The 19,644-nt window shown below is 35.2% G+C and overlaps 1 protein-coding gene across 1 annotated transcript in view; it reads left to right on the top strand.

Moving 5' to 3' along the window:
• The first annotated feature begins 208 nt into the window (after positions 1-208).
• zpld1a (zona pellucida-like domain containing 1a) overlaps positions 209-19,644 on the top strand; it is a 74,255-nt gene continuing 54,819 nt past the window's right edge. Inside the window, exons 1-6 of the mRNA XM_028801313.2 lie at positions 209-311; positions 1,234-1,454; positions 3,429-3,610; positions 4,391-4,463; positions 8,740-8,837; positions 14,352-14,432. Coding sequence (XP_028657146.1) covers positions 209-311; positions 1,234-1,454; positions 3,429-3,610; positions 4,391-4,463; positions 8,740-8,837; positions 14,352-14,432 — 758 coding nt within the window. The remainder of the gene's footprint in view (positions 312-1,233; positions 1,455-3,428; positions 3,611-4,390; positions 4,464-8,739; positions 8,838-14,351; positions 14,433-19,644) is intronic.

Below are 19,644 nucleotides of genomic sequence, written 5' to 3'. Positions count from 1 at the left end.
AAGTTTCTAAAAAAATGAACCAATGAACACAGCACCAAAAATTACTTAAGTATATTTTAATATAAGATTCTTCCTTGATAAAGTAATTTCATTTCCTCTTGCAAACCTAATGCTATGAATTATTTTCATGTGACAACAGATTAGAAACAGGATACCTTTGAATATGAATCTGAAATAATTTCTCATTGAACTTTTTACAGATGTTGCAATGGAACAAATATGTTTTCTTCTTCTAATAAGTAAAATTCTTTTAGCTGGTGCACAGTTTAATGGATACAACTGTGATGCTACCTATCACAGTAGATTTCCTGGTAAGAATTTTTTTCTATATTATTGATTAACTGTTATTTTATTTTTTATTGGTAGATACCCTTTACCCAAAATGACATAAAAATATGGTCACATTCATTATTAAATTATCCACTCATCTGCTCAAAAATTTGCTAATGTGCTGGTGATAGTACCTATTTCAACAGCACTGGGCACAAAGCGTGACCCAGCCCTAGATCAGGTGTTTGTCCATTGCCAGGTCCACTCATGCAAGCACCCACCTACACTCGTGCGGGGCCAGTTGGGAGTCGCCAATTAACCTAACACACATCTTTGTGATGTATGAGGAGAAATAAAAAATCGACAGGCATGAAGAGAATGTGAATAACTCTGTAGGATAGTGAACTTCATATGTTTCATCTCATGCTGAATGGTAAGAGTACTAATTAGGATCACACCTAATTTATTATACAATTTGATTAAAAAGTGTAATTTAAATAATTGTGATTTCTAGTTTCCTGCCACATCCCGGCAATATACACTTCAGATTGATTGGTAACTCTAAATCGATCCTGATTGAGTTCACCCTGTGATGGACTAGTATTGCCATCCAAAGTTGGTTCTTGCATTGAATTGTGTTCTGTGATGGTGGGATAATTTCTGGCTCCGCATAAACTTGCAATGATAATTTTTTAAATAACAATTGAATGATGTAGTCTAAATTGGTCATAATAAATGAGTAAGTGTGGCTATGTTGCATGACAGGAAACAGTAACCTACGGGGAGTAGCTCCTGCCATGCCATTGGATAAGTTCACTCTTCCTACAACTCTATATTTGATTAAATGAGTTCAGAAAATGAAGAACATTAAATATCTATACAATTTTAACAGGAATTTTAGACTGAAAAAAATGGAAATATATTATACGTCAATTCATTCTAAATTTTTTTTTTCCCCACAAGCTGAACGAGACATCAGTGTCTATTGTGGAGTGCAAACCATAACACTGAAGATTAATTTCTGCCCAGTTCTTTTCTCTGGATATTCTGAAGCTGATCTGGCTCTGAACGGCAGACATGGAGATGTGCACTGCAGGGGATTCATAAATAACAACACCTTTCCTACAGTGGTGATTTTCACTATCAGCCTTAGCACCTTGGAATCATGTGGAAATGGCTTGGTGGTAATCATGATTTTTAAACGCCATAAAAGTGTTGTGCCAGGTGGCAATTCATCTTTGGTAGGAAACAACCGAAAAAAAGAAAATCAGGCAAATGAACCATTAGTAATGAAGTAGAAAATATCAGATGGAAAGTCTAGAAAACAAGCAATATAAACTACATTTAAAATTAACTATGAACTTTAAAAATATTATTATAACATAATCAAAAAAAAAAAAATATCATGCCACAAAAACATTAGAATCTCCTAAAGCCGATTAAGTTGTTAAATGACACTGCACCTCTGCAGTGGTAGATTTCTACATGCTGATTCGTACATAGCCTTCAGGTTCCTGCTGTCCAACCAGTATAATTTTAAAATGTAAACTTTATAAAAAGTTATTAACTTAAATCAAAGCAGTAAATATAATTGTAACACCCAGTAAAACAGGCATTGAATCAAGAAGAGAAAATTAAAATTATTTAAATCAAAAATGGCTTATTAATAACATAAAATAAAATATGTCAAAAGATTTTATCTTTTTTGATTTGATTTTTCCAATGACTAGGATCACTATTTCCCATTATTTGCAAATTATTTTTGTATGTTTCTTTTCAACTTAGTGCCTCTTACTGTACTGTCTCAGAATAAGGATATCTACTGTAAATGATATTCCTAATAAGCATTCTACTGTCCATAAAAGGAAAGAAAATCAGCTGAAAGTTAATGTCAGATAAGTAAATATTAATGAAGACAAATAAAAAAGAGACAGTACTTTAATGAAATGATACCAAAGTGGACAGAGATACAGTAGGAAATAAATGTCCAGAGCAGATTGAAATTTATATAAACTCTATAGTCTTTTAAATAGTAGGAAAATAAAAAAGTTAGTAATATATTTTGTTTATATTGTTATGAATAAGTATAGTATTTATTGTTATGAATAAGTATAGTCAATTATTTATTTATGCAACCTTGATATATTTTTAAGTCACACAATCATACTGGAATATTTATTTATGCAGTCTTGGTATATGTTAAGTCACATTCTTATTGTAATATATTTCTTTTTAAGAAATGTATGTTACTGTACAAGTTAGGCAGTTTAGCAACAAATAAGTAATTTCCCCAATAAATAAATAAACTTCATTTACTTATCTAAATCATTGGCTGCAGATTACTCTTTTTCCAGTACTGTGTACTTAAGGTTAAAATGGAAAGAAACTAAAATTATCTATCTGTCTGTCTGTCTGTCTATACCTGCATTTTGCTACAAATAACTTGGCAGATAAGTATTGTACATTTGAAAACATTTACTTTTGAATATTCAGCATAATAATGAACATCTTGCAGTAATGTAACTATTACACTTCAGGAATCAGATTTTTTTTTTTGTAATTTTTTTTAAATCCCAGGTTACAATTTAGCAAAAGAACATGTCATGTTTTAAGATTAAAATAATACTGCTGTAAAATTACATTTTTACAAGCATGATATATTATGATTATAATAAAGCAAATTACAACACAAGTAAATAAAATATATATTGGCATAAAATACTGTGCAAGACAAAGTGTGAAGTTTAATTCTACTGTGCAAAAAATCAAAGAAATGTTGGACACACTATATTTCACTCGTTGAGTCTTCTTGGTTTCAAGAACAAAAATATTATGTTTCTACCTTTATAAATATTTTTTAAATGGACTTAATTTTTTCTATTTACAGATGTATGCTGCTAGGATCATTTCTAGCTCTAACATAACTATATATTAATAGTTTTACAAGGACATTAGCAAAAGACTCACTTAATAATCCAAAAAAACCACCACCTCAACGCACTTTCTAAATCAAATTCTCAGAATAAGCAACATACTGCAGCATTATTTCAAGCTTATTAATGTTTAGTTTAGAAGAGCATATTTAGTATACAAAAAGATTCTCCATAGGAGATAGAAAATCTCCAGTAGCCTTTCTACAAGTATTTATTCTGTTTCAGGTGTCTTCGGTCCAAGGTGTTACTGCTTATGGGAACTTATCCTCAGTACAGATCGGGAATATTTCAGGATTCATTGACACTCCAGATCCTCCCACAATAATCAGCTATCTCCCTGGACTTCTGTATAAATTCAGCTGCAGCTACCCCTTAGAGTATCTGGTCAACAACACACAGCTTGCTTCGTAAGTTACTCATTTATAGTTGGATTTGTTTTTAATTAGTTGGATTTGATGATAAGTGTCAATCTTTTTTTGCCATGCTATGGTAGTTTAAAATTTTCATATATACTTCCTGTAATAAATTTCTACTTTTAAACTTAAAAATTATTTCTTAAGAGCTTGTCGCACTACTAGTATACTTAGTATATTAAAGAATTAAGATAATTCTGTGGGAACAGTAATCTGCACAAATATTAACAGACTGCAGTTTGTTAGGCAAAATGAAACATTATTACATAATAAAACAAATCAGTCATAATTATACTAGGCAGTAAAATATTTGTAAATACTATACTTGATAGAAAAAATACAACTATAGATTATATACGGTTATTTTGGCCATTTGCACATTATATGGTAGAGAGATTTAAAATCATAGTTTAAGAATTTTGCAGGGTAAACATAGTGATCACTACACTACAATGCAAACATACCTCTTCTGCTAAGTGTTCAGAAATTCATGAGTTCATAAGGTAGAGAGGATCCCGCAAACCTAATTTCTTATGCATCAGCCTCCCAGCACTTTCTACAAACAAATTACAATATGCAGCTCCTCCAAAAATGTACAACAGAATTCCTTATAAAGCAGTTTGTAAATAAATAGAATGTCTTTGTGCTTTCATTTATTATTAAACATTGAACATTTCCTATTCACTTGGTTGATTGCTAAATGGAAATTGCCATTTTGTGGGACAGAACATTCTGAGCTGGATATCAAAGAACGTCATTTTTATTTTTCTTCAGATCATCAGCTGCTATTTCTGTCAAGGACAATAATGGTTCATTTTTAAGCACTTTGAGTTTACTCTTGTATAACGTAAGTACAGAAAATACTTTCTTCTCTTTATGAAACTGTATTAAATCTCTTAAGGGCAATCAATCTGCATAAACACCATATGTGCTTTAAAAACAATATATGGTTTTAAAAAATTAAAATCACATTTAATCTTTTTAAATTATATAAAAGATTTGATTAGTATACAGCATTGTGGTGTGTCGTGAAACAAAATGAATTTATACACACAATTAACTTTACTGCTTATTCTTCTCCAAGTAGACCTACTTGCTGGATCAGTTACAGTAGTAATCACCAAAAATTAGAAAACTTGTTTATATAATATTTTATGTTCAGATTAATCACCAGTAGCAATCTAGGATCTGTATATGCACGTAAATGAAAAACAGCAATTCTTCCCATCAGTTGTATTCAATGTAATTAAAAATGAGGCAGCACACAAACTAAGGCCATATGCACTTATCTAATACTCTGCTTTCTTGTGTGTAACTGTAGTCAAATTAGTCAAATCGTAACACCTATGTTGTGCACCTTTATATTGCCATTTTTTTTTTAAACAATTGTCTTGAATTATATATATGAGGAGCACATTGGTTTAATGTTTAGGGCTCACTGCCTCTTAGGTCTGTCTTCTATTTCTGCATAATCTCTCCATGTCTGTGTGGCATTTCCTCCGAATTCACTGAATTTTCTTCAACATCCCAAGGTTGTGCAGGGTTAGGTTGCTTGACAACATTAAGAATAAGCTTGTTCTACAATAGTCTGATGGCTAAGCCAATGTAGGGTCCTACATTATGATCTAGATAGGCTTTGGTCCTTAAAGGGCCTTTATTATAATAGTAAAATTTACTTTACAACTTCTAACCTCTATGTGAGTTTATCTTGTGTTTATATGGTCTGCAGTTTCTCTAGTTAGTCCGTTTTCTTCTCACAATTGTCAAGTCTCTCGAGTTTCTGAATTGACTCTGTGTAGCCATATGCATGGGCCTTCGGATATGTTGGTTCCTACTGTGCATCCAGTGCTGCAAACCTATAGTGCCCCAAATTTAATAATCTCATGTATTGTCTGGATTGTTTACCAGATACCTATATTATTTAGATTCCATATTCTTTTATAAACTCACAAATGAATTGAAAAGATTAACTTTGTACAGTGTGAATGTTTAAAACCACCTATTGAAGATGATCTACAAATTCTAAACTCTATCCACTACAGTAAATGCAAGTGACACATCTATATTGCATGCCAGAACTGACTTAGACTTATTTAGAACTTGATTGTGAAAATGTTCAATTTTATGCATTATATTTAGAGGGAAATCATGGCACTTCTAGCCTTGACATTTCTAGATCAGAATATAGCTTGCACAGTACCTTAGATCATAATTAACCTGCAGTAGTTATTTTGTTATGTGTGGTTTTTAAACTGAAAGATTTATACCTGACACTTCGATTACAGATGTAGTTTCCTCCTTCATTTTCACTTTTTCTTCTTCTTTAACTTCCTACATTTTTGACCTGGTAACTACTACATAAATCAGGATACACACAATTGATTTAAGTTCTAGGTAGCAATCAATTTGGAATAGTCTCCAGTCTTACTCTTGCTGTATGCCTGCCTCTCACCTATGCTACGTTTCTACTTTTATATAATTGTCTCCTACTAGATTTATCTTTGAAGGCTTTCCAAAACCACCCTTTAGCAGCCATTACGTCATTTTCTAACCGACTTAATTCAGACCAGGGTCATGGGGGTGGGTGGGCAGCAGACATTATGTTTAATTTTAATTTGGGCACACACAGTTATCACGACCAACCTTTGGGAGATAAGGTTTAAATCTATTGAATATGCTGTAACTTTCTGACCAACCATTTTGAATGCTGCCTTTGATACAAGGGCGGCCTGATAGATTTTTTAGTGTACACATCAGTCCAAACTGAAGCTCAGGTAAAACATTTCTTCAGTGTAGACCTAGATAAATGTGTGTCCCCTGAAATATATAATTTTGTTAAGAATATTGAAATTGTATCCACTTTTCCAAGGAGAGCTACACAGTTCGTAGAAGCAAGAAAGTAATTCAGGTACACCATGTATTAGGGTAGACCCAACTGAGAAAGCAGGAGTTCTCTGTGTCTGAAATGTGAATGGACAGACATCTTGATGAGCATGGTGTCTAGTTTCTTTTAAATTGTTTTTGTTCCTGGGGTTAAACATTTTTCTTTGTTTTCACTACAAGCTATCATCTCACTTACTTTGTGTTATACTACATATTGTATGTCGTCCTCATTTTCAACTTTGAACCTTTAGTATAAGGTCACATCAGTCCCATCCGTGAGAAGTCTCAAAACAGTTAGCCTTTGCAATACAATCTAAAATCAACATAAGATGAAAAACTAACTTTTGTTTGTAAGAAACAATGTAAATTAATCTACCTTCATGTTGAATTTTTTGTTTTGGAAAAGTATCATTATGATTAGTTTGAGAAATCTGTAACCATCACTACCTCACATCCAGATAAGACTGGATTAAAATAACTGCATGGTGCTTTTTGCACATTCTCCATATGTCTGCATTGGTTTACTTCTTTCTTCCAAAAGACGTTACGATTAGGTTTATTGCTGAAATGCCCCCAAATAAGTCAGCTTCAGTTTAGCTTTTTCTTATATAGCATTCAGAGCACTTATATAGATTTACAGCTATAATATGATAAAAGTAAAGTAAATACAAAATTACAAACATGAATAGACAAATCAAGGTAAATAAACAGTTAAACAGTAATAATTTCACAAAGCATACACAAAGTCACCGCTATATAAATTTCTGTTAACATAAAAAGTGTGATATGAGAAGTTGAAAATATAGGAGATAAAAAACAAAAAGTTTCCCGGATAAAATAAACTGCTGAGTGGTCTGAGTCTGGGTGTTTGTTTCAGTGACACGCATCCCACATTTGGTTCCTGCCTTGTACGCAATGCTGCAACTGTGTGCAACCATAAAATTGGACTGAACATGTATACTCTGTGTTCTGCTTCTATTTTTCTTTCCTGAGTTTCTGTAAAAGGTAAATTTCCTTTTGGGACAATTTAACTAAGTAAACCCTAACTGTAGTAAATGGATGGATGGATGGATGGATGGATGGATGGGCAGTTTAACTGAATGTTCAATACACCCTGTTAATTGTACTCTCTGTTTTATACATCACTATCAAGTAGTAGACCCTTATTATCCAAAGAGACTTAAAAAAATCAATTCACATTAATAGCATTTGAGTGTGTCGTTAAAAACCACATAGTTAACAAATGAGGGAAAACACCATTTTAAAATAGAGCACTAGATGCAAAGTGAAGAAGGGAGGACAAGGAGAACCACAGTAATTTTTCATGGGTAATTATTATGGACATTTTAATATTAATAATGTGAAACAAATATCTAAAAAACAAATGAATAAAAAATGTTAAATCATTCATTCAAGTGACAGCCCAGTGCCATATACAATAAAGAATTTTATTAACAAAGCTAATAAACAACAATATTATAACTGAATATATCATGGAGCAAAAACATAAAACAAATCCAATTGTAGTTTTGATGGAGCTGTGATCTGGCTGGACACAAGTACATTGCCCCACACACACACACACACGCCCATTGCCCACATTCATTCACATCAGGCCAGTTTATTGCTATCGTTGTACCTGAAGAAAAAAAAACACACAAATCCTCCTCCCTTTATTTCAAAGCTTATATTATTTCAGTATAATAGTCAGTATTTTCCAGTAATAACTTTTAAGCAGGATGTATATCAGTAAAATAATAACTGTTACTTTTATTTTAAATGTTATAGTTCTGCTTGTAAAAAAATGTTGCCTTTTGTAAGACTTTGTACAAAACTTGTAAAAATTATTCCACAAACAATGAAATATATGTTTTTGAGATCCTTACTATTTGTTTTCAGATAAGCTGATACGCTCAGATTCAAACTCAAAAGCATATAATCCCAACTGTAAGGCATCTTGCTTACTGAATGTTATTTTAAATAGAAAGTCAATGGTGGTGTTTATGACTTAAATGTCAAAAGTCAGAATATATTGAACAGTACTTTAAATCATTAATGAGATCCCACTGCTATTCTCTATTCAATTTATATTTTGATTGCTCCCTCTGAAAGTTGCCACAGACTACATAAAGATAGACAGAAACTCTATTGATTATACATCAGCAGCTGACTGAGTATTTTCTTGTGTTGCTTACAACTTAAGGATCATTTTTGACTTATGATCACACATTTGTTTTCAGGACTCAACATATGTACAACCATTGGCCATACCTAATGCAGGACTACCTTTAAAGACAAAGGTTTATGCTGCTGTTAGAGCCACAAATCTGGATGGAAGGTACTGTAACGTATTGATTTTTTTTTTTAGATCAAACCTTATTTGTAGCAAAAATCTTTGAACAAGAATCAGTTACAGCTCTAAACTAAATACTTTATTATCTCTGTGGTCTGTAAAGTCTAGACTAGCACTAATATTTAATGGTATCTGAATACAAATACCACCATGGTCATTTTTACTGAGGAGGATGAACATTTTCTGCTTACCAGTATGGTTTCTCTGTGAGTACTCCAATTTATTTTATAGCATATACAGTATATATATATATATATATATATATATACTAGCTGAAATACCCAGCATTGCCCAGGAGAAAAATAAAGTGTTTTTTTTAATTGTTAAAAATTGTTAAAAATAAAAATAAACAAACAATGAAGACTTGCTGTTGTGCTTGTTTGTATGTTATTTTCCAGTTGATGCTCGGAACTGGCCGACTCTATTTAATTTGAAAAGGAACAGGGGCGCGGTGGTTCTCAGACATAAAGAATGCTGGCAGTCACCTCCAGTTTGCCATCTGGTGGTCGTTCTGAGTGTCAACTGGATGATAACATGCATAGGAGACCGCAAGATGAAGGGAAAGGGGTGGGTTAGTGTTGATTTGACCCTACACTATTTTTAGTTGCCCAATGAGGAACATGTGTTTCATGAAAATCACTCTAGCAGTTTGGAAGTGATGCTGGAACATACATACATACACACATACATTGACTTTTATATACTATATATATATGTATATATGTGTATATATATATATACATATATACACAAGGGATGTTCAAAAAGTTTCCACACTTTTATATTTTTTTTTGTATTTTTATTTAATTAATTTTCATTGTAATCATTCCATACAAACAGATCAATTTATAACCCAACAAATTTGAAGACAAATCAAACCCCACCCCTGAGAAGGAGAGCTTAGCTAAAGGAAAATTGCTTAAGGCTTTTTAATAAGGCAACATTAAACAAAAGAAAGGGAGAAGTAAATATCTATGTAAATAAGAGATGGAGAAGGGAGTTAAATGCAATAATAGTTATTTCTCTTATTCTAAAATAATATTGATTAAATCCTGCCATGTTTTGAAAAAATTTTGTACAGATCCTCTAACTGAGAATTTGATTTTTTCCAATTTCAAATAATATAAAACATCGGTTTCCCACTGACTTATAAGAGGAGAATTAGGATTCTTCCAATTTAACAAAATAAGTCTGCATGCCAAAAGTGTAGTGAATGCAATCACCGTTTGCTTGTCCTTCTCCAATTCAAGTCCATCTGGAAGAACACCGAACACAGCTGTTAATAGGTTAGGAGGGATTGTGATACCAAGGCTGTCTGAGAGGCACTTAAAAATTTTTGTCCAAAATGATGTTAGTTTGGTGCAGGCCCAGAACATGTGACCCAGTGAGGCAGGAGCTTGGTTGCATATTTTTGTTGGAAATGGTGAAGGCAGGAGGAGTAGTAATTGGGCATTAAAAAGTTGGTACGACGCTGGGAAAATTGATCGCAAATGAAGGTGATTATGTAGAAAAGTGATGTAATTCGTTTTTGAAATAAGAGTTAAGAGAAAGAGAGAGGGGTTGGGGGCATGCACAGATACAGCGTGTTGCTGCACCCACCACACAACAAACCACCTCTATATCCCAAATTAGGACCTGAGTGCATCCATTCAGCATGTGACACCTCAGCATCACAATAGTTCAAATGGAGTGGAACAGTGTGAGATTTTATACGGTGGCTAGAGTGCCAATCCTGCCACCAACCCCCAAATTTTCCCTTGCAAATTGGAGGACCTGTTTGCAGGGCTGGAGGCAGGTTAATGTCATACCCAGGACAGAGTAATTGCAGTTTAAGGGCCTTGCTCAAGGGCCCAATAGAGTAGAGTCACTTTTGGTGTTTACAGGATTCGAACCAGCAACCTTCCCATTGCCTAGCCTCACAGCCTCTTATGCCTCTTATGTCATTTATTTTTCTTCTGAATTGCAAGGTTATATTTCGAAGGACTAGGACTAGGACTAGCAAGAAGAATGTTATTTCATTTTACAAAACAGAGTATTGTACCAGTTTTGGGCTACAGGCAGCTATAATATAAATACATAATATAAATGTGAAAACACTAATGTCTCCTTCCTGTAAATGTATGTGAAAAATCAATATCCGACCTGGTAACAGGCGTGCTCTTTCCTTAAGAGTAATGCTATTACATAATACAACCGTGAAATCAAATTTGCATTACCTTTTTTTCCTTGCTAGCAATTCAACAGAGGCTAATGGAAAGGAACATGACTCCATGTTTTTTTTTACTGCAACTAGGCCAGGAAATCCTGAATGTTTTCATCTTTATTTAAACAATAAAGCAGTTTCTAGTAATAGTCCAGAGCAGTTATTGTTATAATACATAAATAGTGAACCTGGTTCACATTAGGAGGAAGAAATCTGAAACAAAATCTGCCTGAATAATCTGTCCTGGGTGTAGTCCTGCAATGTGCTCAGTGACTTCAGACAAGGATTAAATAGCGGTTTATTATTAGTACTGAAGTTTACAGCACTGCGGTGGGTTGGCACCCTGCCCAGGATTGGTTCCCTGCCTCGTGCCCTGTGTTGACTGAGATTGGCTCCAGCAGACCCCCGTGACCCTGTGTTCGGATTCAGCGGGTTGGAAAACGGATGGACGGACGGATGAAGTTTACAGCATATCATGTGATGAGGAGTAGGCATTGACTTAATTCAACAGAGCAAGATAACTCACATCACTCATCTTAATCTTACTTTCACAGCACTGAGTGTGCTCACATGCTCTCTATCTTCATCCCAATGCGACCTTTGATCCACATTTCCCTCCTCTGAATTGCCAACCTGTACTGCCAAAAGACAGTAATTTATACCTAGAGAGATAGCAAGAAGGATACCTGCAGATAGTGGAAATCTCTGCCAAGTGGTTTCCAGACATCTCTTGAAGTGATCCCCCATTCTATTATCAAGCAGATCAGTCTCTGACTTATAAGTTGGTCCTTCCCCATAATTTCAAGGTAAATTCCTACAAGTTTCCCAACTGAAGTCCATTCATTTTAGTCCTTATATTAAGAAAGCATCTACTGTATATGAAATGGTTCCAGGGAGTATTACCTTGTACAATAGCAAGATTATGAATCCCCAGGGTCATTCATGAGTCCCAGCTTGTGACGTACATGTCTCATGTGTTTTGTTGTTCTTTTATGATTCTTGGGTTTTGATGTGAACTAATTTTGATTTTGCATATATTTTCATGTTATTTTGATTTTGACACTATGCCTTATTTTTATCATTATATCTGTAATGTTACCTTGACACGATTTTTTTTTTATTTTCAAACACAACCATCACCATTTCATGCATTTTCTTGTTGGCACTGGTATCCCATATTTACCATGGGCAGCAAAAGTTGCAATGTGTGTCTTCTACAGTGAAACAGTATTTAAGATGACAGGGTGCTATCATCATTATCCAAATTAGTGGATACAATAGTAATCGAACATAAGAAATTTGACAAGCAAGAGAAGACTATTCAGTCCTTCATGTTTGTTTGTTTAGCGAATAGCTAAGCTATCCCAATATCCCATCCAGATCCTTTTAAAATGTCGTCAGATTTTCTGCTTCAACTGCATTTCTTTGCAGTTTGTTCCTGATTCACACAACTCCCTGAGTAAAGCAGACTCGAGATTGAACAGACTTAATTTTCCAAAGCTATCAGTATACAACATGTCCTAAAGTCCTAGGATGCACCCAGCTGCTTATCTGAACAGCTTAAAGTGCTGTTTTGTCTTTTTTGTAGCACGATGACCACAACTGCACACAGTTCTCCTGTGTTACATAGTCTGAGCATAACATCACTTGATTTATATTTGGCAGTTTTTATGATATAAACTAACATTGTATTTGCCTTTGTAATTGCTTCTTTGCATTATTTAGACTAGAAAACATTATGTCAACACACTGTAGATCTCTAAGTTCTTTCCAATTTTAATATCCACAAATTTCACAAGTTACCTAACTACACCAGAATCGATGTCATTAATATAAATTAGAAAAAGTAGCCTTGTAAGGACAGTGCTCTGAGGGACTCCACTGATTGACCTCTTTCCCTATGGAACATCCTTCTCTTATCTATACTCTTTGCCTCCTGCTAGTTAACCAACTTGAGATCCAGTTTTGTAGGATAATTCTGATGCCATCAGCTTCTAGTTGTAAAATTAATATCTGGTGTTTGACTATATCAAAAGTTATTTGAAAGTCTAAGTGAATTATGTTGTATGCTTTGCTTATGCCAACTGTTGCAGTAGCATGCTAAGAAAATTCTAACAGACTGGCTTGGCAGAATGTTCATCTCATAATTCCATGCTGGCTTTTATTAAGTATGCTATGTTCATACAGGTACTTTTCTAATTCATTTCTCTTATATTTTCTATTATTTTGTGTGTAATTTCCCAAATGCATTTTGTCTCTCTTCTTGTAGACTGGAGTCACATTTGAATTTTTCTCATCTAGTGTGTCTCATTTCTCAAGTGACTGCTCAAATATGCTTAATAAAGGTTTATAAATGATGACTTTCATTTCTATCAGTACGACTGGTAGAATCCCATCAGCTCTGGGGATTTTATTAGTCTTCAACATATCAAGGGATTGAAACACATCTGAATCTTCTACTTTGAAATCTTTAAAGTCAGAGCTAGTTTTAACTACTGCCTGGGGCATTTCATTTGTTTTTTCTTTTACAAATACTTAAGTTAAATTCAGGAACTTACAAGTCATTGCCATCAACAAAAGCACAAGATGGTGTTTCACATTATAAACAAAACTGGAAGTGCAACGTGAACAAAACGCAACAATAAAACTAAATTACATGTCCAAAATGAAGTGCAAATCAATACTAAATCAATACAAAAAATTAATTCCTCCATTGGCCTAAACCCAGACAGTTTGCTTTCTGTATATTGCATATTGCTAACATTTTTAGTGTTTTGCCTCCTATTACCCAAAAATATGTGTTAAGATTGAAAGGCGTATCTAAATAATTTCTGTGTTATTAAATGCAGTTATGTATGAGAGTGTCCCGTGTTAATTCCTGCGTTGTGCTAATGCTGCTTGAGTAATCCCTGACCCCCAATGACTCTGTGACAGAAGAAATAGGCTCCAAAATGGATGCACGGAAGGATAGATTTTGACCTTTTCAAATATGATTTTTAATAAATTTTATTTGTTGTCCATTTCCCAATTTTTTTCCCATTATGGGGTGTGTCACCATTCCTCAATTTTTAGGATCACAAGATATGACTTCTTAAATCATTCATTTTTCATCTGTTTACTGTTTATTATATTAGCAGAAAACTGTTTTATTTTTGACTTTTTAGAACTGCCATACTTTGTCAATATTTTTATTTGAATTCATATTTAAAATTTTTTATATGTTATGATCATTGTTTTTTTGCAGATAGTCAAATATATAATGCTTGTATAACAATATTAACTTTTTTTTTCAACAGATGGAACGTTTTGATGGACTACTGTTATACAACCCCTTCTGGAAACCCAAGTGATGAACTCAGATATGATCTCTTTTTGAGGTAAATTATTTCGATTACAATATTCTGAGAAAAAAAATGATATATTAACAAATTTCTCTCATTCCATTGTCTTTTCAGAAAGTGAAGGTGATTGTATTGTTGTGCTTTCAGTTTTTCCAAATTTTATATTTTAAAAGTTCAAGTATATTTAAATATTTTAAGCATCCTTCAACATTTAACTACCGTACTTTTGAAATGATATCAAAATGTGACTCCCAGTAGCTCAAAAACACAATCCAGTCGAGACTTGGCAAGTTACAATGCAAAATGTTAGAAACAGAAGGATTTTATGCAAAATTGCTCCAGTTTTTGCTATTGAGAGATGTAGTACATATATAACATTTAGGTATCCATAGGAAAAGCATTGTGACATGATGAAAATTACATAATGAGAGCCTTATGCAGGAAATGTCTTTTTTTCAATGCAGGAAATGCATTCTTTATTTCAGCATAACCTCAGTGTTTAGCTTTCAGCACAGGTGGTCAAATATCTGAAACCCAGCAAATCTGAACCTGCAGGTAAAAGAAAGCTTCCACTATGGACCAGTTGATGGTGAATATGATACAGCTTTCTGTGCATGGAGAAGTCCCCAGTGAATTAGTGAATTCCTATGTGCAGTCTTGGTAATGTCACCGATTTGCCCAATTACTGTGGAGTCAAGAGTAAATATAATGGAATGTGATTTTAAGTGTCTAGGCTAGAGTAAACTTGTCTCAGATGACTTAACATAAAATACATTTTAAAGTTCATCAGTCATATGAGTTGCTGTGTAAGAAATTATTTTATGTATTTTTCTATGTCTATATGTACTATATATACAATGCTATACAAAAGTATATGTCTATATGTACTATATATACAATGCTATACAAAAGTATAAGTATTGCTATTACAGAACAATGGATCACTGCCAGCCTTGTGTAAAACATGGCAAAGGTTTGACCATGTGTTTCCCTTACGTTTCTCCCTCTTGCACTCTACACTATATTGCCAAAAGTATTGGGACACCTGCCTTTACACACACATGAACTTTAATGACATCCCATTCTTAATACATACGCTTTAATATGGAGTTGGCCCACCCTTTGCAGCTGTAACAGCTTCAACTCTTATGGGAAGGCTTTCCACAAGGTTTAGGAGTGTGTTTATGGGAATTTTTGACCATTCTTCCAGGAGACCATTTGTGAGGACAGGCACTGATGTTGGACATGAAGCCTGGCTCACAGTCTCCACTGTAATTCACCCAAAAGGTGTTTTATTGGGTTGAGGTCAAGGTTCTGTGCAGGCTAGTCAAGTTCCTCCACACCAAACTCGCTCATCCATTTCTTTATAGACCTTGCTTTGTGCACTGGTGTGCAGTCATGTTGGAACAGGAAGGGGCCATCCTTAAACAAAGTTGGGAGCATGAAATTGTCCGAAAATGGCTTTGTATGCTGAAGCATTAAGAGTTCCTTTCATTTGAACTAAGGGGCCAAGCCCAACCCCTGAAAAACAACCCCACACCACAACCCCCCCCCTCCAACAAAGTTTACACTGGCACAGTGCAGTCAGGCAAGTACCGTTCTCCTGGCAACCGCCAAACCCAGACTCATCCATCGGATTGCCAGACAGAGAACCGTGATTCCTCACTTCAGATGACTCATCTCCACTTCTGTAGTGTCCAATGGCGGTGTTGATCCGATGCTTTGCATTGCACTTGGTGATGTAAGACTTGGATGCAGCTGCTTGGCCATGGAAACCTGTTCCATGAAGCTCTATACGCACTGTTCTTGAGCTTTTGGAGGTCTGTAGCTATTGACTCTGCAGAAAGTTGGCGACTTCTGCACACTGTGTTCCTCAGCATGCGTTGTCCCCACTCTGTGATTTTACATGGCCTACCACTTTGTGGCTGAGTTTCGGTTGTTCCCAATTGCTCCCACTTTGTTATAATACCATTAACAGGTGACTGTGGAATATTTAGTAGTGAGGAAATTTCACGAATGGGCATATTGCACAGGTGGCATCCTATCACAGTACCACGCTTGAATTCATGGAGCTACTGAGAGTGACCCATTCTTTCACAAATGTTTGTAGAAGCAGTCTGCATGCCTAGGTGCTTGATGTTATACACCTGTGGCCATGGAAGTGATTGGAACACCTGAATTCAGTGATTTGGAGGGGTGTCCCAATACTTTTGGCAATATAGTGTATATAGGATGAGTAAGTACTCTTTAGCTGTTGTTTCTTATCCATGCCTACAGTAATGTGCTTAGGGATGTCTTTGTCTAGTAAGCATGGACCAAGACATATATATACAGTATATATATGCATAAAGTATAAACTGAGATAATTTCAGTGCACTTGGACTTCTAATTAAACAGTTGGCAGTAGAACATGCACAGCAACAGTTAAATAATTATTGGTAGCTTTTCACTGTAGTTAATTTTCTACATAATATTTTACATTATGGAAATTATATTTACAGTAATATAGCTATTATTTCTGACTGATTATGGATGAAGAAGTATATAGGGGGAGTGGTGGCTCTGAGGCTAGGGATCTGCACTGGCAATCAGAAGGTTGCCGGTTCGAATCCCATAAATGCCAATAGGGACTCTGCTCTGTTGGACCCTTGAGCAAGGCCCTTAACCTGCAATTGCTGAGCGCTTTGAGTAGTGAGAAAAGCGCTACATAAATGCAAAGAATTATTATTATTATTATAAACTTTGCTGAAACAGCATTCTACTGCAGCTGTGGCATTTAAAAATTCTATTAATTCTAATCATAACTTCCAATGGTCTGCCTATTTGGAAAGACAGTATCTCACTGTAAATGTAGTTACACAAACTATAAAAAATGTTCTCAAACTGATGAAACTGTCCTGTAGTGGTTAGCCTTGTTGCTGAACTGAACACCAACTGAACACCAGCAAAACCAAAGAGCTGGTGGTGGATTTTAGGAGGCCCAGGCCCCTCACAGACCCCGGGATTATTAGAGGTGACTGTGTACAGAGGGTACAGACCTATAAATACCTGGGAGTGCAGCTGGATGATAAATTGGACTGGACTGCCAATACTGATGCTCTGTGCAAGAGAGGACAGAGCTGACTATACTTCCTTAGAAGGCTGGCGTCCTTCAACATCTGCAATAAGATGCTGCAGATGTTCTATCAGACGGTTGTGGTGAGCCCCCTTTCCTACGCTGTGGTGTGCTGGGGAGGCAGCATAAAAAAGAGGGACGTCTGACGCCTGGACAAACTGGTGAGAAAGGCAGGCTGTATTGTAGGCACAGAACTGGACAGTTTGACATCTGTGGCAAAGCAACGGGCACTGAGCAGGCTCCTGTCAATCATGGAGAATCCAATGAACAGTATCATCTCCAGACAGAGGAGCAGTTCAGCGACAGACTGCTGTCACTGTCCTGCTCCACTGACAGACTGAGAAGAACGTTCCTCCCCCACACTATGCGACTCTTCAATTCCACCCTGGGGGGTAAACGTTAACACAATACAAGGTTATTGACTGTTATACGTGCCTCGCACTCTCGACCTTGCATTTTTTAACTTGCACTGCATTTTTATCACTCTTTAATTAATATTGTTTTTATCAGTATGCTGCTGCAGGAGTATGTGAATTTCCTCTTGGGGATTAATAAAGTATCTATCTATCTATCTATCTATCTATCTATCTATCTATCTATCTATCTATCTATCTATCTATCTATCTATCTATCTATCTATCTATCTATCTATCTATCTATCTATCTATACAGCTTCAGGGTCCTGGTTTCCTACCCTTTCCTTAATGCTGTCCATGTGGAGTTTGCATGGTCTCCCAATATTTCCATGAGTTTTCTCTGGGTTTCCTCTCACATCCCAAAGACATCCATGTTAGCTCAGAAGTGGCCCATTATGGGTAAGTGTGGCTGTTATCTAGTCCATGATTGGTTCCTATCTTGATGCCACTGCTGCCAGGACAGATATCAGCTTCATATAACCCTGAACTGTACAAGATGGTTAAATAATTAATTACTGCATGAAAAAAATAACAAACTTTAGCATAGATACGTTAGATATAGTCAATATTTACCTAATATCAGTGATGTCAATTAAGAATTTTGGATGTTTCAGTATTGATGGATGTCACTAAAAAGGCATTGCGGCACAGTGGTTAGCTCTACTGTCTGACAGCTTCAGGACACTTTAATTCTGAAACCTTTGAACCTGTGCATGTAGATTTCATGTTCTCTCCTTATGTGGATAATTGTTTTCTATAACTCTCCTCAAACAATCCCAAATATATGCAGCTTAGGTTAGTTAGCCGTTCTATACTGAGCTCCAGTGTAAATGTGTGCATTTGTTTGTGTGTTTGTGTGGTGCCTATAATGGACTGACACTTCATCCTCTGCTGTTTACTACCTTGTTTCCAGTGTGACCAGGACAGGTCCTAACCCTAACTGACCTTTATTATTATTCTGAAATATGATGATAACAAGTCTTTATTCATTCAAAATTCTACAAGTAGTTTTAATCAGATTAGTAGAAATCAATAGAGCACTTTGTGCTGGCACTGCTTAATGTACTACTGCATTGTCTTGTGTCATCAGTGTGTGCTGCATTCAGAATGTGATACATAAGAAAGACAACAAGAATGAATAAAAGAAACACCAAAATGACTTGATCAAGCTAACAGTTTGTTCTGTATAATAAAAGTAGAAGCTGTTGGCGAAATCTGCTTTATTCTGGGGCTGTCTCCATATGTGAGAGGAATCACAGAAAATGTAAGCTAATGTGAATTAGGTTTTGTAATTGATAAGTACTGTAAATGATTAATTGTAGGTTATTCTATTGCATGAACTGCCTTGTGAATTATCCATTAATACAATTAGAACTATTCATCAGTTTCCAAACCCACTTAATCTAATTCAATGGGTGAATAAAACAGAGAGGATGTAAAATGTTTAGGGCTCCACAAGGGAAATCACATTTTAGTGTCATATGCAAATGTAAAGAAAAAAAAAACAACTAAAGATCTGAAGAGAGGTCTTGTGTTAGTCCCCTTGGCATGCCTTCATTACTTGCTGCTAAAAACTGACAAGTGTGTTCTGCAATGTGGAGAAGACTGGTAGGGGTGGGCTCAAGAAAAGCCCACTTAACAGGAGGCCATCAGTTCTTCAGAGTTTGGGTTTGCTGCAGGTGTCATCTCAAATATTTCCTTGGAGCCCACTTAAGAC

The sequence above is a fragment of the Erpetoichthys calabaricus genome, chromosome 4, assembly GCF_900747795.2.
Source record: "Erpetoichthys calabaricus chromosome 4, fErpCal1.3, whole genome shotgun sequence".
Lineage (NCBI taxonomy): Eukaryota > Metazoa > Chordata > Cladistia > Polypteriformes > Polypteridae > Erpetoichthys > Erpetoichthys calabaricus.
Note: the sequence above shows the minus strand (reverse complement) of the source record. Positions and strands in the feature narration are given on the sequence as shown.